This window comes from Aquarana catesbeiana, linkage group LG01 (assembly GCF_042186555.1).
Source record: "Aquarana catesbeiana isolate 2022-GZ linkage group LG01, ASM4218655v1, whole genome shotgun sequence".
Lineage (NCBI taxonomy): Eukaryota > Metazoa > Chordata > Amphibia > Anura > Ranidae > Aquarana > Aquarana catesbeiana.
Window position 1 is genome coordinate 837,241,119 of NC_133324.1, and position 17,608 is coordinate 837,258,726.

General features: G+C 40.7%; 1 protein-coding gene across 1 annotated transcript in view; it reads left to right on the forward strand.

Annotated features, from left to right (window-relative positions):
* The window catches only part of RFC1 (replication factor C subunit 1), a 90,039-nt gene that overhangs the window by 55,941 nt on the left and 16,490 nt on the right, over positions 1 to 17,608 (forward strand). The window contains exons 9-21 of the mRNA XM_073608733.1: positions 244 to 608; positions 1,890 to 1,994; positions 2,450 to 2,629; positions 4,359 to 4,463; positions 5,604 to 5,973; positions 9,116 to 9,225; positions 10,694 to 10,808; positions 11,035 to 11,123; positions 14,839 to 14,976; positions 15,078 to 15,173; positions 15,267 to 15,365; positions 15,972 to 16,126; positions 16,201 to 16,318. Of these exons, the coding sequence (XP_073464834.1) occupies positions 244 to 608; positions 1,890 to 1,994; positions 2,450 to 2,629; positions 4,359 to 4,463; positions 5,604 to 5,973; positions 9,116 to 9,225; positions 10,694 to 10,808; positions 11,035 to 11,123; positions 14,839 to 14,976; positions 15,078 to 15,173; positions 15,267 to 15,365; positions 15,972 to 16,126; positions 16,201 to 16,318 (2,045 nt within the window). The remainder of the gene's footprint in view (positions 1 to 243; positions 609 to 1,889; positions 1,995 to 2,449; positions 2,630 to 4,358; positions 4,464 to 5,603; positions 5,974 to 9,115; positions 9,226 to 10,693; positions 10,809 to 11,034; positions 11,124 to 14,838; positions 14,977 to 15,077; positions 15,174 to 15,266; positions 15,366 to 15,971; positions 16,127 to 16,200; positions 16,319 to 17,608) is intronic.

Consider the following 17,608-nt stretch of genomic DNA (forward strand, 5'->3'; position numbering starts at 1 on the left):
ATAACTTTTAATGTGATGATGGTGAAGACCTTGATGTTTTATTTGCACATTCACAATCAAGATTGCTGTAATTTATTCCCTCTATTGCTTTCTGCTATCTGGGATTTGCAAGTTAATGCCATTAAAGGGCCTTTGTACTAAAGTGCCACAATGACCCCTGCTTCAGCAGTGTGTGCCATCCAGTTTTGTGGTCTAGATAAAATTGTGTGACTTATCCAATAATCTCGAAATGCTCTTTTATAGGCAGAACTTCTAGTCCACCAGATGAATCTTCTGTAAAAATGGAGAAGGGTATTAAAGAAGAAAATAAGAATTCTTCCCATGCACCGTCTGAACCATTATTTTCACACAAAAGCAAAGCCTCTTCGGAGAAGACTTCTCCAGTGAAAACCAGCTCCAAGCTGGCGCTATTGAAACAAAAGGATGACTTACAGAAAAAAGAGAAGGAAATATCCAGCCCTGGAAAATCCAGGGTTATCTCTCCAAAGAGTGAGCAGCCTAAAGCCAAGGATATCGCTCCAAAGAAAGAACAGCCTAAAGCCGCCATGGCTATCTCGCCAAAGAAAGAAATGACCACACCAGTAAGATCATCTCAGAGGTATTCAGAGGTAAGAAGGCTGGTCTTCTGTTCATCTTATCATCATATAAAAAGCAGACCTGCCAGGATTCTCATCCGTTCCCAGGAGAATTGGATTTCCCTTAACCTAACCACTCTCACAGTCAGCAGAATCTGGTACTTTTGGCAAGTGGCATAATGGAAAATTTCTGCTTCCTTTAACTTGAAGTTCCTGATTTTTTTTTTTTTTTATTTTTTTGTCTTTTGGTTTGAGTGGGAATCCTTTTGGATGACAAGTTTGAATTGCTGGGGCGATAGTTTGGGGCGATAGTTCCTGTCCAGGTAACACCGCAAAATGAAAACACGCAAACACAAATAACGCCTGAAAAAGTTACTCTAAAACAGTGATGGCAAAGCCTTGGCACCCCAGATGTTTTTGAACTACATTTCCCATGATGCTAATGCACTCTGCAGTGTAGTTGAGCATCATGGGAAATGCAGTTCCAAAATATCTGGGGTGCCAAGGTTCACCATCACTGCTCTAAAAGATCTTTAATTTGTGTAGTTTAAACCTGTTGAGTAGATTACCTTCACATATCCTGGTGCCACAACAGAAAGCGAAAGGAAATCTCAACAAGGACACTGGCAGCAAAAACAAAACCCCCTTAGAGGGTCTATGCCCTTCCAGTTTTATACAAAGCAAAAAGTTTTGACTGGAGTTCTACTTTAATAGCATACAACTGGTGGTGTGCGTGAATATCAATTTAAAGACCTTCATACATTGAATGTTCTTACTGAAACTGTTCATGCATGGAGTTTTCTGGAAGAGATTTAGAACAAATGCATATGAACAGCAACAATTTAATGTCAGACAGACTGAAAAACTGATCCTAGGACCTTTGTCAATAAATGGACGTTGTATGATTTATTCTGTTCTCTTTAGTGCAAAGTAAATTTAAACTTTCAGGATGTTTCAGATTTAGCAATCCACAGATTAGGCTTAATTGACAGACTGATGAATCTTTCAAGTGTAACTAAAGGCAAAACTTTTATTTTTTTTTTTAGAAAATGTCAAATTTTGGGTTGCCCCCAGGGATTTCATCCTTATTTTCTGTTTTGGCTTTGGAGCCAGAAGGGAATGTAAATCTTCCCCAATTGGGAGGTGGTACAAGAAAAAAACCTGACAGGTGTTATAACCCTTCCTTACTTTATTCAAAATGAAATGGCCTACAGTTCTACTTCCAGAATTCTGTTGGATGTATGTTATGTTTTAGTTTGTCATGATTTGTGTATATATAAGCATCTTGAATCTAACAGTGATTATCTGTAACAGACCAGTCCTGAAGATTCTGAAAAGAAACGGGGTAACTATATGGCATATAGAAGTTATCTCAATCGAGAAGGCCCTAAAGCTTTGGGATCCAAGGATATTCCTCAGGTAAGGAGTTATCATGAAAAATGTGATCTTCTAAATCGGCATAGCTTGGGTTAAAGTTAAGCCGAACATACACGGTTCGAATCCTGCTGAACCGGCTAAGATTCGAACCGTTGAGCAGGCTGAATGTACCAAGTTGATTGATCAACTTAGGTACAACCAGGCTGCCGGATTCTCTTATGATTATTGCTAGCGACTTCTATAGTCGCTAGTGATAATCGCGGTCTTCTCCCAGCCAGGAAGGCTACCCCTGCCAGCAGAAGACAATTGTCTGGCAGGAGAGATTCCCGCATCAACACTCTGTTAATGGGGGAATCGAGCAAAGTTCTTTCCTGCAACCGTGGCATTTGATGAGTCACTCTTTAAGTACTTTGGGTTATTTACTGTGTGTAGCGTCAGTAATCAACACACTCCACATTGAGAAACCTGATTGTTGTATTCTCTTTAAATTCTGTTAGGGTGCAGATAACTGCATGGAGGGGTTGACTTTTGTCATAACTGGAGTCTTGGAGTCCATAGAAAGAGATGAAGCCAAGTCTTTAGTTGAACGATATGGTGGAAAGGTAACTGGAAATGTCAGCAAAAAGACTAATTACCTCATCATGGGTCGTGACGCAGGCGAGTCCAAACGTGAGAAGGTATGTTCTGTATTTTGTATAAATAGAAAAGAGTTTATTGGAACCACAAGCAGTATATGAAATGCATTCCTTTAAATAAAGTGTGTGTGTGTGTGTGTGTGTGTGTGTATGTGTATATATATGTATGTATATATATATATATACACACACACACACACACACACACACACACACACACACACACACACACACACACACACACACACACACACCTTGGTATCTCTCTCTATATACACACACACACACACACACACACACACACACACACACACACACACACACACACACACACCTTGGTATCTCTCTCTTTTTTTTTTTTTTTCACAGCCTGTTATTGCCTGTCTAGTAAAAGTGATTTGGGTGACTCTACAGCTGCCTGATCACCTTTATGGTACAGAGCGAGACCTATGCTTTCCGCTGACTCCTGATGTCTCCGTAAACATTACCGGTCACCTGCCCAAACCTATCATATAGGGTGCTTGTTATAGCAATATGGTTAAATGAAGAAAAACATTTAAAAAGGGGTGTGTGTGTATATATATTTTTTATTACCACCGCATGTGTGCATTATTACTATGATCGTCACCCTAGGGCCATCATTCAGGATGAACTCTACACCAATAATCTGTAAAGACCTTTAAAATTTCATGCAATTTCTTGGGTGCTTGCAATTTTGAGTCTTGACATGTTTGGTATCTATCTACTGAACACAGCATTATCCTTTATATTTCACCAAAATGGGGCATTGTGTTTGTGTGCACTAAAATTCATTTTATTATTTTATCCTAAAAATTTGTGTTTTATAAACGGCAGCACAAATATTGCGTGACATAAAAAATGAAACTACCATCATTTTATTCTCCAAGGCCTCTGCTTTCAGAAAATGATTGCTGGTTCTAAGTAATTTTTTAGTGAAATATGCTGATTTTTAATGTGTGTGAAAAATGTAAAAAAAATATGCAGACTGAGGCCTCCTTTTTTTTTTTTTTTTTTTTTTTTTTTTTTTTTTTTTTATATCAAACGGAAACAAATGTGTTTCTATATATTAATGTATGTTACATTTAACACTTAATCCCCATTGAACAAACTCCTATCACTTAAAAATTAAAGTGGTAGCAACGCCTAACACTAATTCTTAATTCCTCCCTCCTCTTCCTACCTATCTTGCATATCCTGTATAACAATGTAATGAACCCCATCAGATTTCATGCATCTCATTTGGGGCTGTCATGTTATATATTACTTTTGGCAGCAAATGGTTACTGGGCTTGCTGCAATTCGCCCTTCCTTGTAAACTTTGGTATACTTGATGAAGAATATTGACCACCCTATTCTACAATATTCTTGCAAAGAACTTTTTTACTTCCAAAGCCATAACTGTTAAGTCCATCCTTATCCTCGCCTACTGTAGCTCAGTAGAAATCATCGGTTAATGAGATTATCCCTTATGACATCGTTATAAATGCAAATAGGAACTGTCCCCTAAAATTCCATATCATTTGGGAACTAGGTGTAATTCTAGTCTCAAGGTAAGTTCAGGGTGACCCCTCCCCGGCCTTGCATTGTTTTACAATGTTGTTTTTATATGCTTATAATTGTAAACCTTTTATACATTTTTTTTTTTTTTTTTTTATACTTTTGTACATCTTTCTTTTTAAAAAAAATTCTTCAGGTAAATTGTGGTGCAAGATCTGTAAAATGATTTGTGATGCAAATTTTCTGTATGCAGGCAGAAAGTTTTGGGACAAAGGTTATTGATGAGGATGGCCTGTTTCATTTAATTCGCACGTTACCGGGGAAAAAATCCAAGTATGTAATAGCAGCAGAAGCAGAGGTAGGTATGACTGTGTAACATAGGAGTTCATTGGGGAAAATGTTCCTGTGGGGGTACTGGGATGACCACTTGTCAAGGGAACAGTTGGTGTAGGTGCTTTCGGACAATGTGATATTGACTGTCCAGACCGTGATTTTGACAGGAGAAATTTCGGGTACTCTGGTGTCCGGTGCAGGAGCAATTCAACTTTCTGGGATGCATGAGGGTCCCTAGGGCTTATGGTAGTCTCTTTTTTTTTTTTTCCCCCCAGTTGCCAAAGCCCAAAGCTAAAAATCCTAATGCCTTGCGCTAGGAGTAGTGTTTGGCTGACAGCACTCACCCACTCACTGATAAAAGTAAAATAAATGGTTTGTTCACAACTGTTCAGCCATGTTAATGCAACATATGGTAAACAATAATAGTAAACGGGGGGGGATTGGAGTGGGTAGCCCTATAACAAACCAGGGGTGCTGCTGTCCAGCAAGAAGAGGGAATTCCACCTGTATGAAAACAAATTCAGGAGGGGGAAGAGGGACAGCGCAACCACTCTGGTGTAGTAAGTTCCATACGATTTATTTAAATTAATTAAAATATATACTCACAAAAGTGACTAAATGGACACATGTGGAAACCGGGTAAGAGAGAGCCTGCTCCATTGATCAAGTCCCACACACATAGTGGATGGATGAACTGCAATTCTCACAGCGTCTGGATCACTGCCACTGGCTGCTGAATGGGGAACTGCCCGGCCTTCCGACTCACGCAGTGTGCCTTGGCTTACTCTTAGATATCGATGGCCGATGGATGATATTGCCCAACTGGTGTCCATGGTCACAGGACGTGTTTCGAGGAACCTTCCTCTTCCTCAGCTGATCTTCCCATTTGTTGAGGGGATTTGTTAGATCGTGGACTATTCCCACTATGCAACAACCACCTTAATAGCAACATCACCAGTCAGATGGAATGCATGCTTCTAGATTCTACCAAGAGGTAGTTAGAATCTCAAACTCATCAGATACTAGTGAGTTATGAATTTTTATTTTCTTGGTCTTTTCAAAAGAATCGGTTGCTATAGGTTACTGCACTTTACTCTGTGCCTTAAATAAGTGTTGTGTATTTGCACCATTATTAAAAGATAGTTTGAATTTGCTTGCTGTGTAGGTGAAAGTGAAAGTAGAAAAGACCCCGGAAAAGGAAAAAGAGCCAGAAGTGAAAAAACAAAGCTCGGTAAAGAGGAAATTGACCCCACAGAAAAGAGAATCGCCACGGGGGAAGAAACTAGCAACTGATGCAGAGGTTTCAAGTGATTATATAAAGACAAATCTAAAACAGGAGAAGCCAGCCTCTGCCAGATCACTGGAATCGGCAAAACCTAGTGGCAAGACGGAGAGTCTACTCTGGGTAGATAAATACAGACCAACATCGCTAAAGGCAATCATAGGGCAGCAGGGAGAGCAGAGCTGTACTAATAAGCTGCTTAGATGGCTCAAAGACTGGCACAAAAACCATTCTGGAGACAAGAAACCTGTTGGTTAGTATACTTTGTCTTCTGTGGTGTGTGTGTATGTATATATAATATAGTATCTCACAAAAGTGAGTACACCCTTCACATTTTTGTAAATATTTTATATATTTTATTTATAGTTTACATGTGACAATGAAGAAATGGCACTTTGCTACAATGTAAAATAGTGAGTGTACAGCTTGTATGACAGTGTAAATTTGTTGTTCCCTCAAATAACTCAACACAGCCATTAATGTCTAAACCGCTGGCAACAAAGGTGAGTACACCCCTAAGTGAAAATGTCCAAATTGTGCCCAAAGTGTCTATTTTGTGTGGCCACCATTATTTTTTAGCACTGCCTTAACCCTCTTGGGCAAGGAGTTCACCAGAGCTTCACAGGTTGCCACTGGAGTCCTCTTCCACTCCTCCATGAGGACATCACGGAGCGGGTGGATGTTGGAGACCTTGCACTCCTCCACCTTCCATTTGAAGATGTCCCACAGATGCTCAATAGGGTTTAGGTCTGGAGACATGCCTGACCCTTACCCTCAGCTGCTTGGCCTTTACCCTCAGCTTTTTTAGCAAGGCAGCGGTTGTCTTGGAGGTGTGTTTGGGGTCATTATCATGATGGACTGCGGCCCAGTCTCAGAAGGGAGGGGAGCATGCTCTGCTTCAGTATGTCACAGTACATGTTGGCATTCATGGTTCCCTCAATGAACTGTAGCTCCCCAGTGGCGGCAGCACTTATGCAGCCCCAGACCATGACACTCTCACCACCATGCTTGACTGTAGGCAAGACACACTTGTCTTTGTACTCCTCTCCTGGTTGCCGCCACACATGCTTGACGCCATCTGAACCAAATAGGTTTATCTTGGTCTCATCAGCCCACAGGACATGGTTCCAGTGATCCATGTCCTTGGTCTGCTTGTCTTCAGTAAACTGTTTGGGGGCTTTCTTTTGCATCATCTTTAGAAGAGGCTTCCTTCTGGGACGACAGCCATGCAGACCAATTTGATGCAGTGTGCGGCATATGGTCTGAGCACTGACAGGCTGACCCCCCCACCCCTTCAACCTCTGCAGCAATGCTGGCAGCACTCGTATGTCTGTTTTCCAAAGAAAACCTCTGGATATGACGCTGAGCATGTGCACTCAACTTCTTTGGTCGACCATGGCGAGGCCCGTTCAACCGCTGTATGGTCTTGGCCACCATGCTGCAGCTCAGTTTCAGGGTCTTGGCAAATCTTCTTATAGCCTAGGCCATCTTTCTGTAGAGCAACAATTATTTTTTAAAGATCCTTACAGTTCTTTGCCATGAGGTGCTATATTGAACTTCCAATGACCAGTATGAGGGAGATTAAATGTAACACACCTGCTTCCCATTCACACACGAACTTGTAACGCTAACAAGTCACGTGACGCTGGGGAGGGAAAATGGCTAATTGGGCCCAATTTGGAAAATTTCACTTAGGGGTGTACTCACTTTTGTTGCCAGTGGTTTAGACATTAATGGCTGTGTGAGTTTTTAGGGGACAGCAAAATTGCACTGTTATAAAGCTGTACACACTACTTTGTAGCAAAGTGTAATTTCTTCAGTGTTGTCACATGAAAAGATATACTAAAATATTTACAAAAATGTGAGGGGTGTACTCACTTTTGTGAGATACTGTCTGTGTGTGTGTGTGTGTGTGTGTGTGTGTGTGTGTGTGTGTTTTTATTTTTATATATAGATATATATATCACACATACAGTATTCTGGAATGCTTAAAAAAATCTGGGTCATCCCTCCTCCCACAGTTGGTTTCCCACTCTTCGGTCAACATCTATAAATTGTTAAAGAAGAGCTCTTTTTATTTTTCTCCATGCAGTGGGGCTGTATCCTGCACTGCATGGGTTAATTGCTCATTTTTATCTAGGGGATTTCAGAATGGTCCATGCCCATCCTGCACGTGGGGGAGTGGGGTTTTACGGACGATTTGGTAAGTATAGCCTTTTGGTATACCCCTAGACAAAACAAGCAGAGTTTTTTTTTTTTTTTTTTTTGCCCTCTGTGTCCCATTGCAGAGAATTCCCTTGACTTGATATCACTTAGCCAAACGGGAAGTGAGAGGAAATCTCTGCAAATTAAGAGTTCCTTGGGGACACACAGGTCACCAGTACGAGTGTCCCCGTACTCCCCGCTATTATTTTTCTGGGGACAGCCCAAAATTTGGGATTTTCTTTTACTTTCAATGATAAAGGTGAAGAGGACTAAGAGTGGGGAAATCTCCCAAATGGGGGCATAGGTAAAAATAAAATCTCACAGGTGTTATAATCCTTTTCCACTTTATCCAAAACTAAACAAAATAGATTTGCCTTAAGTTACACTTTTAAGCTTCATGGTTCAAAAGTCATTCTGTCGCAGTATCTCTGCTTCCCCACCGTTTTTACCCCCATCTCAGCCCAGTAATTGACAGGTGTAAAGATCTGAATAAATGTATAATAAAATATGGGAGGGATACAGGGGAGGCTTAAAGCTGAACTCCAGGAAACTTGAAAATTATGACTTGCAGTGAGGCTGCGAAAGTTCTAACTCATAGCCTGCCAAATTCTCAGACAAGCCTACCTCTGCATGAAGGTGCACCTCCACTCTCCAGAGTGGGGGGACGTTTGTTAATCTTTTTGAACGCTTGGACCTCAGATGGGTGAGGAAAGTGGAAGTTTAGCTCCCTGCTGCCTCCTCAGTTTCTCACCTTCAACTTTCCATCTGTGGAGATCAGAGATGCTTACTTGCATGTCTACCGCTTTCCAGTGCATCAGTGATTCCCACGCTTTTCTGTGGGGGCCCCTGTATAACCATTTCGTGGCCCTGTCCTTCAGCCTCTCTTCTGTACCTTGGACATTCCTCAAGGTGCAGGTCCCTGTACTAGTTCGGCTGCATTTAACTTGAAGTTTTCTTAATAACCATGCACCTTTACACAGCAAAAAGTATGCGTCGGTTCATTCTATAGGGGCGATAGATACTTTGTCATCCTAGGAGTTTTAGATTGGAATTTTTTTTTTTTCCATATGTTTGCATCAAAGCAAGCAGCCATACTACCTAGTTCTCTTCAGTGTATGTGGACTTTAAGCATAGTTTAGAAAACACCTCTGTTTTAACTTGCGGTTTCTCACAACGGAATTGTATTTCAGCAAAATATAACAAATTTGGAGTGAAGGATGACGGATCTTCATCTAAAGCAGCTCTGTTATCTGGTCCACCAGGAGTCGGCAAAACCACAACATCAGTGCTTGTGTGCGAGGTAAACGGTTTGTGCTTAGTCTTTTACAGACGTCACCTTAAAGTGGTTGTAAACCTTCAGGCTTTTCTTTTTATAAAAATAACACATGCTATACTTGCTCTGTGCAATGGTTTTGCACAGATCGACTCCAATCCTCTTCTTCTGGGGTCCCCTGCTGGCGCTCCAGGCCCCTCCTCTTCATTGGGTTCCCCCACATAAATCTGCTTTCCCTGGGCGCACCAGCACATGCTCACTTCCAAGTCCTATGTCCATTGACACAGACAGCGGGACTCGGCCCCGCCCCCCAGCTCCCGTGTCACAGGATTTGATTGACAGCAGCAGGATCCAATGGCTCATGCTGCCATCAATCTGTCCAAGGAGGAGAGAGAGGGCGGCTGGAGCCACTGCGCTCATGCACATCGCTGGATCGACTAGGCTCAGGTTAAAAAAAGGGGGGGATCTGGGAGGGAGCTGCAGCACAGGTGGTTTTCACCTTAATGCATAGAATGCATTAAGATGAAAAACCTTAAGTCTTCAGAACCACTTTAATAATGTAATCTGATGTATTCTGTGAGTTTTCGAAGTATGGGAATAAAAGTGGAGTGGAGGTGTTGACATCATTCTACATCACCCTCCTTCTGCTCTATTCAGTGCTGAGAGCTAAAGTAAATACCTGTTACTTGCAGTTATGGAGGAGTATGTGGCTTGCCCGTGTATTAGTGCTGGTCATTCAATGCGATCACCCAGGCAGTCTATAGCCCTGTTTGAGCTGACTCCTAACTTACACAAGGCAGTGCTTTCTCTTGTGGCAGCTGAACAGAGTGGTGGAGGGAATGAAAGGGTGGTAATTGTTTGTGAAAGTCTACAATAAAATGTGAACTTCTTGCTTTGGCCTCCATGAGGTTACTAAACCCACAACCGTAAAAATCCGTCTGTATATGCAGTAAAGCATACTTGTTATACTCACTGTGGACCCTAAGGGGTTAATCCTCTGCATTGTGTAAAAAAGGCTGTTTGATCCTGTCTTCACTGATCCACCTTCTTTCACTGTCCCTAATCCATCTGCTGATAGAACCGAGGCCAGGGGACAAGCTGCACATGCTCAGTTTGGTGTGTATTGCTAGAGCGTTTTTTTTTTAATTCTTGGGAGAGTGCATGTGATCAGCACAGGGCCAATCGGCACTGCCCAGACAGAGAATCAGGGGCTCTGCAGCCTCATAGGATAGTCAGAGGAGAATGAAAGCTCCTACTAGCCTTAACCAGGAACTGATAGACGTAACAAGACAGCTATATACTGCTGATGAGAAAAGGTATTTAGCAGTTTATATTTACTAAAATAATTGCATTTCTGTGTACTGTGGGAGACCAGATATAGTGAATGCATGGTCCTGGGTTCTTTTAAGTAGCATGATCTGTCATTGTAATGTTTCTGATAATGTGTGGGATGGTGTGTTTGATCCCTCTAAAAAATGGCACCTCTGTGAATTAGGAGCTTGGCTACAGTTACGTGGAGCTAAATGCCAGTGACACCCGCAGCAAAAACAGCATGAAGGAAGTGGTGGCAGAATCGCTAAATAATACCAGCATCAAAGGATTTTATTCAGGTAAAGCATATTACTCTATAGAATACACATGCTTTCATTTAGAGATTGTGTTAAAGTATAGCAATGGAAACTAGGAGAGTTAAACTTTGTCTGATCTGTGCAAGAGAGAGCATAGGTGGATTTTGATTCTATGCTTTGGATAGAAAGCGAGAGACTCTCTAATCTGATGTGTAATGCCATGTACTGTTCTCTGACAGTGTAACTTCAGTTGTCTGTCTTTTATCAGGGACGAGCAATTCCGTAACGAACAAGCATGTTCTGATCATGGATGAAGTGGACGGTATGGCAGGAAATGAAGACAGAGGGGGTGTACAGGCAAGTCTATTGCAGAGATTCCTGTCTCCAATGGGCACAATGTGTGTTTTTTTTAAAAAAGACTCTTTTAATGAAAACAAAAACAAAAAAAAATGAAACCTACAAAACTAGGAGCTGTACAGTAAACTCCAGTACATTATAATAAAGGAAAATGTCAATACCAATGAAGAACCAACCATGTATCTAAATAGAGGGGAAAATCCTGCAATACGCTACCGATACTACAATCTAGGCAGATATCGTACTAAAAAAAAACTACAATAATGGAAAGACCTACATACAGTCAGACATGAAATATATTGAGGGGTACTGCGAAACGCACAATATTCACTATACTCATCATATCATCCACACAGATGGAAACTTGATCTAACCACCGATCCCAACGCTTATGGCATTTAGCCAGGCATTTTGTGTGTGTGTGTGTGTGTGTGTGTGTATAACTTTTTTTCATATAAGGCAATTGCCCTCATTCTTGTATTGTTAAAGGAGAGACCCCAAGCCACATCCTAGCTATCAACATTCTAATCACAAAAAGTGATTCCTGTAGGAAGATATGAAAATGTCCTTCATTCTCTTGGGAGTAAACCCAGTATACACTGTTTAGGGCAGTGGTCATCAACCCTGTCCTCAGGGCCCACTAACAGGCCAGGTTTTATTATTGTCTTGGGGAGATGCAGACTAGAATACTGCAATCACTGAGCAGCAAATTATATCACCTGTGATGTATTTCGGTTATCTTGCAAACCTGGCCTGTTAGTGGGCCCTGAGGACAGGGTTGATGACCACTGGTTTAGGGCATAGAGTTAGCGGGGAGCTCATGCGATCATGTAGAAACTGTACCTGTGACCAATAACCTTGGATGATAGGGCAGGGCAAAATTATTTTAACATGCATTTAATTCTATATTGTAATATTATAAATTGCTAAAATGAGTCATTCATTGCTGTTTGTTCTAGTGGAGTGCATATAGGACTGGTTTGTGCTATAATGTAAGTCTTATTGATTAGTGCCTCCCTATGTTACACATTCAACTAGGACTACGCAGCTATTACTTTGGTCTTATCACAATGTTACATATCTGATTTGCATTACTTGTAGCTGGCTGCTATTAAAGCCGTATCAATAGTTGATCTTTTTAGTAGTAGTAGTCATCCTGGATATTTTGCTTTACATAGTAGTAGCTTACCTGTCTTGCACAAGCAATGCTTTCAGTTATTGGAATTTACCTTTAAAACACAATTGTAGTTGATTATCCCTACGCTTCAGCTCCCTCTGTCTCCTCATGTATCACTAATTTATTATCAGATCTATCATTCTGGATGTCACACCACTTCCTAAAACTCAATCTATCCAAAACCGAACTTATAATTTTTCCTCCCCCATATGCCCCTTCCCCTGATCTCTCTGTCAAAATTGATTGCACAACTATAAGCCCATCCCCACATGCCAAGGTTCTAGGTGTAGTCCTGGACTCTGAACTCTCCTTTAAGAACCACGTCCAATCACTGTCAAAATCCTGCCGCCTCAACCTCCGCAACATCTCCAAAATACGCCCCTTTCTAACCAACGACACAACAAAGCTCTTAATTCACTCGCTGGTCATCTCTCGCCTTGACTACTGCATCTGCCTTCTCATTGGCTTACCTCTACATAGCCTATCACCTCTTCAATCCATCATGAATGCTGCTGCCAGACTCATCCACCTTACCAATCGCTCTGTCTCTGCTACTCCTCTCTGTCAATCTCTCCACTGGCTTCTGCTTGGCCAAAGAATTAAATTCAAAATACTAACAACTACGTACAAAGCCATCCACAATTTAGCCCCCAGCTACATCACTAGCCTAGTCTCTAAATGCCAACCTACTCATTCTCTTCGTTCCTCTCAAGACCTTTTACTCTCTAGCTCCCTCGTCACCTCCTCCCACGCTCGCCTCCAGGACTTTTCCAAAGACTCTCCAATCCTATGGAATGCCCTACCCCAATCTGTCCGCTTATTTCCTACTCTATTAGCTTTTAGATGGTCCCTGAAAAACCCTTCTCTTCAGAGAAGCCTATCCTACCCACATCTAACAACTGTTTTTTTCATTTTCTCCATCAGCTCACCCCCCAGTTATTACTTTTTGTTTCCACTTGACCCTCCCTTCTAGATTGTAAGCTCTAACGAGCAGGGCCCTCTGATCCCTCTTGTATTGATTTGTATTGTAAGTGTACTGTCTGCCCTCATGTTGTAAAGCACTTTGCAAGGTGTTGGCGCTATATAAATCCTGAAAAATAATAACACTTTGCTGATCTTTAAAATAGCTACAAACTGTGACCTTGTGCCTGTTTTTTACCGTTTTATGTGTTAGCAGCTGTGGTGGTAATGTCTATTTTAACCACTTCAGCCCCGGACCATTTGGCTGGCCAAAGACCAGAGCACTTTTTGCGATTTGGCACTGCGTCACTTTAACTGACAATTGCGCGGTCGTGCGACGTGGCCCCCAAACAAAATTGACGTCCTTTTTTCCCCACAAATAGAGCTTTCTTTTGGTGGTATTTGATCACCTCTGTGGCGTTTATTTTTTGCGCTATAAACAAAAAAAGTGACAATTTTAAAAAAAAAACATTATTTTTTACTTTTTGCTATAATAAATATACCCAAAAAATATATAAAAAAACATTCTTTTTCCTCAGTTTAGGCTGATATGTATTCTTCTTCATATTTTTGCAAAAAAAAATCGCAATAAGCGTTTATTGATTTGCGCTAAAGTCTACAAAATAGGGGATAGTTTTATGGCATTTTTATTAATATTTTTCTTTTATTAGTAATGGCGGCGATCTTCGTTTTTTTTTTTATCGTGACTGCGACATTATGATGGACACATCGGACACTTTTGGCGCTATTTTGGGACCATTCACATTTTATACAGCATTGATTACTGTGTCAATGTGAATGGGTTAACAGTAGGCGCTGTAGGGTTTAAGTGTGTCCTAGGGAGTGATTCTAACTGTGGGGGGGAGGGGCTATGTGTGACACAACACTGATCACCGCTCCCTTACAGGGAGCGGTGATCATTGTCCTGTCCCTAGGCAGAACAGGGAAATGCTTGTTTATATCAGCATTTCCCCATTCTTCCTCTCCGTGAGACGACCGCGGGGATCCCCGCGGACTTGCCCGCGATCACACTTGCGGAGCTCGCGGCGGGCAGGTGTGCGCGCCACAGGGGGCAAGCATGCGATGGCACTGCGGCAAATTTTAAAGGGATGTACCTGCACGCACCATTGTGTCAACGTAAATGTACAGGCAGCGGTCGGGAAGTGGTTAAAGGACTTAAATGGTTAGGATTCAAATTTGCCTATTCTTTCCCTCTACATAGTGCACCAGCATTATTTTACTTTTATTTTTTTTCCTTTTCCCTTTTACCTATAGCTATAGATTTTATTACTCCCTGTGATGTCACCACAAGGATTCTAAAATTATTGCAGGGGCAGCTGCTGAGTTCCTTTCTCATATTGCCCCAAAACTACATCCCCTGAGAAAGTGCAGCATTGGTTTACATGAAAAAAAAATAATGTTTGCAGAGTAGGACAGAGATGGGTTGTAGATATGTGGAATTCAGTATTCCAGCAGACAGAGCTGACAACTCTGCATAGGATGTTTATGAACCAGTATACAGCTAAATGTATCGTTTTCATCTTATTTTTTTTTCTTTTTTTTTTTTTTTTGTTTCAGGAGTTAATCTCTTTGATCAAACAATCAAAGATCCCTATTATATGTATGTGTAATGATCGAAATCACCCTAAAATCCGGTCACTGGCTAACTATTGCTTCGACCTCCGCTTCCAGAGGCCCAGAGTGGAGCAGATTAAGGTCAGATTTCCACCTCCTTTTCCCTTGATCATGCATGAAATTTAAATCTGTTATTTTTGAATTTGGTTGCCAGTATAACATTTGGGACTTGTAATATTCAGGGGGCTATGATGTCTGTGGCATTCAAGGAAGGATTGAAGATTCCACCACCAGCTATGAATGAAATTATACTTGGGGCCAACCAAGACATTCGGCAGGTGAGACTTTCTACAAAAAAAATTTTTTTTTTTTTTTTTTTTACAATCTTCAGTAGCTAAAAGAACTTTGGCTTTTGTATCTTTTTCCATAAGGTTCTTCATAACCTCAGTATGTGGAGTGCCAGTAATAAGGCCTTGACTTATGATGAAGCAAAGAATAATGCTAAGAATGCCAGAAAGGACATCAAAATAGTAAGTGGGATTTTAGGTTGCTTAGCTTCTGAACTTGAACGGGTTTCAAATTGGTGATAGTTTGGTTGGGATAAAGTTTTCAGTTTTAGTGGTTATCTTAATTTGTAATTTCTATACAAGTGGATAAATATTTTCAGCTTTGAAGAAATGCCATACTTTTCTTTAGCAGTGCTGTTTAATTGAAGCTGAACATGAGGCAGGTAATGCTTGTATAAGCTACAGAGTGAACCTTAAGCCCCGTATACGTGATCAGAATATCGTACAAAAAAATACTGCTTTCGTACAAGTGATTGTAAGTGCACCGCTTTTGTCCAAAATTTTCTGAAGGGAGAAACATGCAAATTTTTCTTGTACAATACCAGATCGTACGATTTTTGTTTTAATATGTACAGTTTTTGTCCGAAAATACAAATAAATTACATCACTTCCCAATTTTTATTCTGTCAAACGAGAATTTTCGTACTTTAGTAACCCATTTGTTTTTAATATGGAGACTAGCATGCCAAAAAAAAAAAATCGGGACGATCATTCGTCTGATAATCTCATTGTGTGTACTAGGCTTTAGAAAATCTTTACTTGTGATTCATTAATTGTAATTGTTTTCAGGGTCCTTTTGATGTTGTACGCAAAGTGTTTGGTTGTGATGGAGACAATTCCCACATGACGCTTATAGACAAGCTGGACCTTTTCTTCCATGACTACTCGATTGCACCTCTCTTTGTTCAGGAAAATTATATCAATGTGAAGCCAGCTGCGTCAGGGTGAGGACTTTGGGCTGTTTTATAATGTTCTCTGTGCTAGCCTGTAGTCTTATCATTGTTCTTTGTTATTTTAGTGGGAACATGAAGAAACACTTACTACTGCTGAGCAAAACGGCTGATAGCATATGCGATGGTGACCTGGTAGACCGGGCTATCCGCAGTAAGCAGACCTGGAGTCTTCTGCCTACACAGGTAGAGTGACCGTGGCAGATCAGAACATCAATTGTGCACTTCTGTTCTACTGACATTAGTAACTGTCTTTTATATATACATGTAATATGGTAGTGAACTAGTTGCGATTGACTCTACATTTGTGATACAGTGCTTACCATTGTTGCTTGACAATATGGTTTCCATTTTGCTCAGTGTACATGCTTGAAGCTGTGGTGGCTTTTGGAGAATAGTTAAAATATCACCCCTGCTTTTGACACCTTCATGTATGAGTCACTTCTGCATTCTCTTTTGCGAGAATAATCAATGTTTCTTCTCTTTGTGAAGGTGAAACAAGTATTATAGATAAGCTATTCAGATACAGGTGTGCTTTTACAAAACCATATTTTCTGTTTCATGCATAAGCCTTTTTGAGATCATCTCAAAGCCACCATTGCGGAAGGGAATCTATTATTTCTGAGTCAGTAGAAAATCTTATTAGAAAACATTTTAGTTTTATTCTGCATTTTACTAGTTTTACTATGTGTAAGACTTTATAAATGGATTCCTGATTTTTTTTTTTTTTTTATTTGTAGCATACATGTAAAAATCTTAATTTTTGGCAATAAAATTACTTGAACCCCCAGAACATTATATATTTTCTGAAAGCAGAGGCCCTGTAGAATAAAAAGGTGATAGTTGCAAGTTTTTGTGTCACATGATATTTGCGTAACTGTTTATTAAACGCAAATTTTAAGGAAAAAATATAATAATTGAAGTGCAAAAACACATCATATAATATCCATTTTTGTTTAAAATATAAAAGATGAGGTTGCATCGAGTAAATACCAAACATCCATGTCTTTAAAATTACGTGCGCCTGCGATATTGCCAAAAACTATGGTGCCCAAAAATCACCATAGGCGACGTTTTAAAAGCGTTTACAGCTCATCAGTTTACAGTTAACTAGGAGCTCTTGTGCTAGAATTATTCTCACTCTGACGTTCGTAGCCACGTGTGGTGTGACTGTGGTTTACATACGTGTGCACACCCTGGGCTTGCGTTTGCGCAGGTGTGTGGGGCAACGGGGGTTTGGCAATTCTTTTTTACATTTTTAATATATTTTAGTTTATAAACCCCTGTGTGATGGCATTGGGCAGGTGACCAGTACTCTTTATGAAGACATTAAGAGTCTAATAGACCTCAATGTCTCCCCTGCACAGATCGGCTTGGTTAGATCCATCCCCTGCCTGTAATGGCCATGAAATAGTGCATCTGAAACCGGAAGTAACATCACTTCCAGTTTCATTCTTTGCATGTGAGATCGAGGCA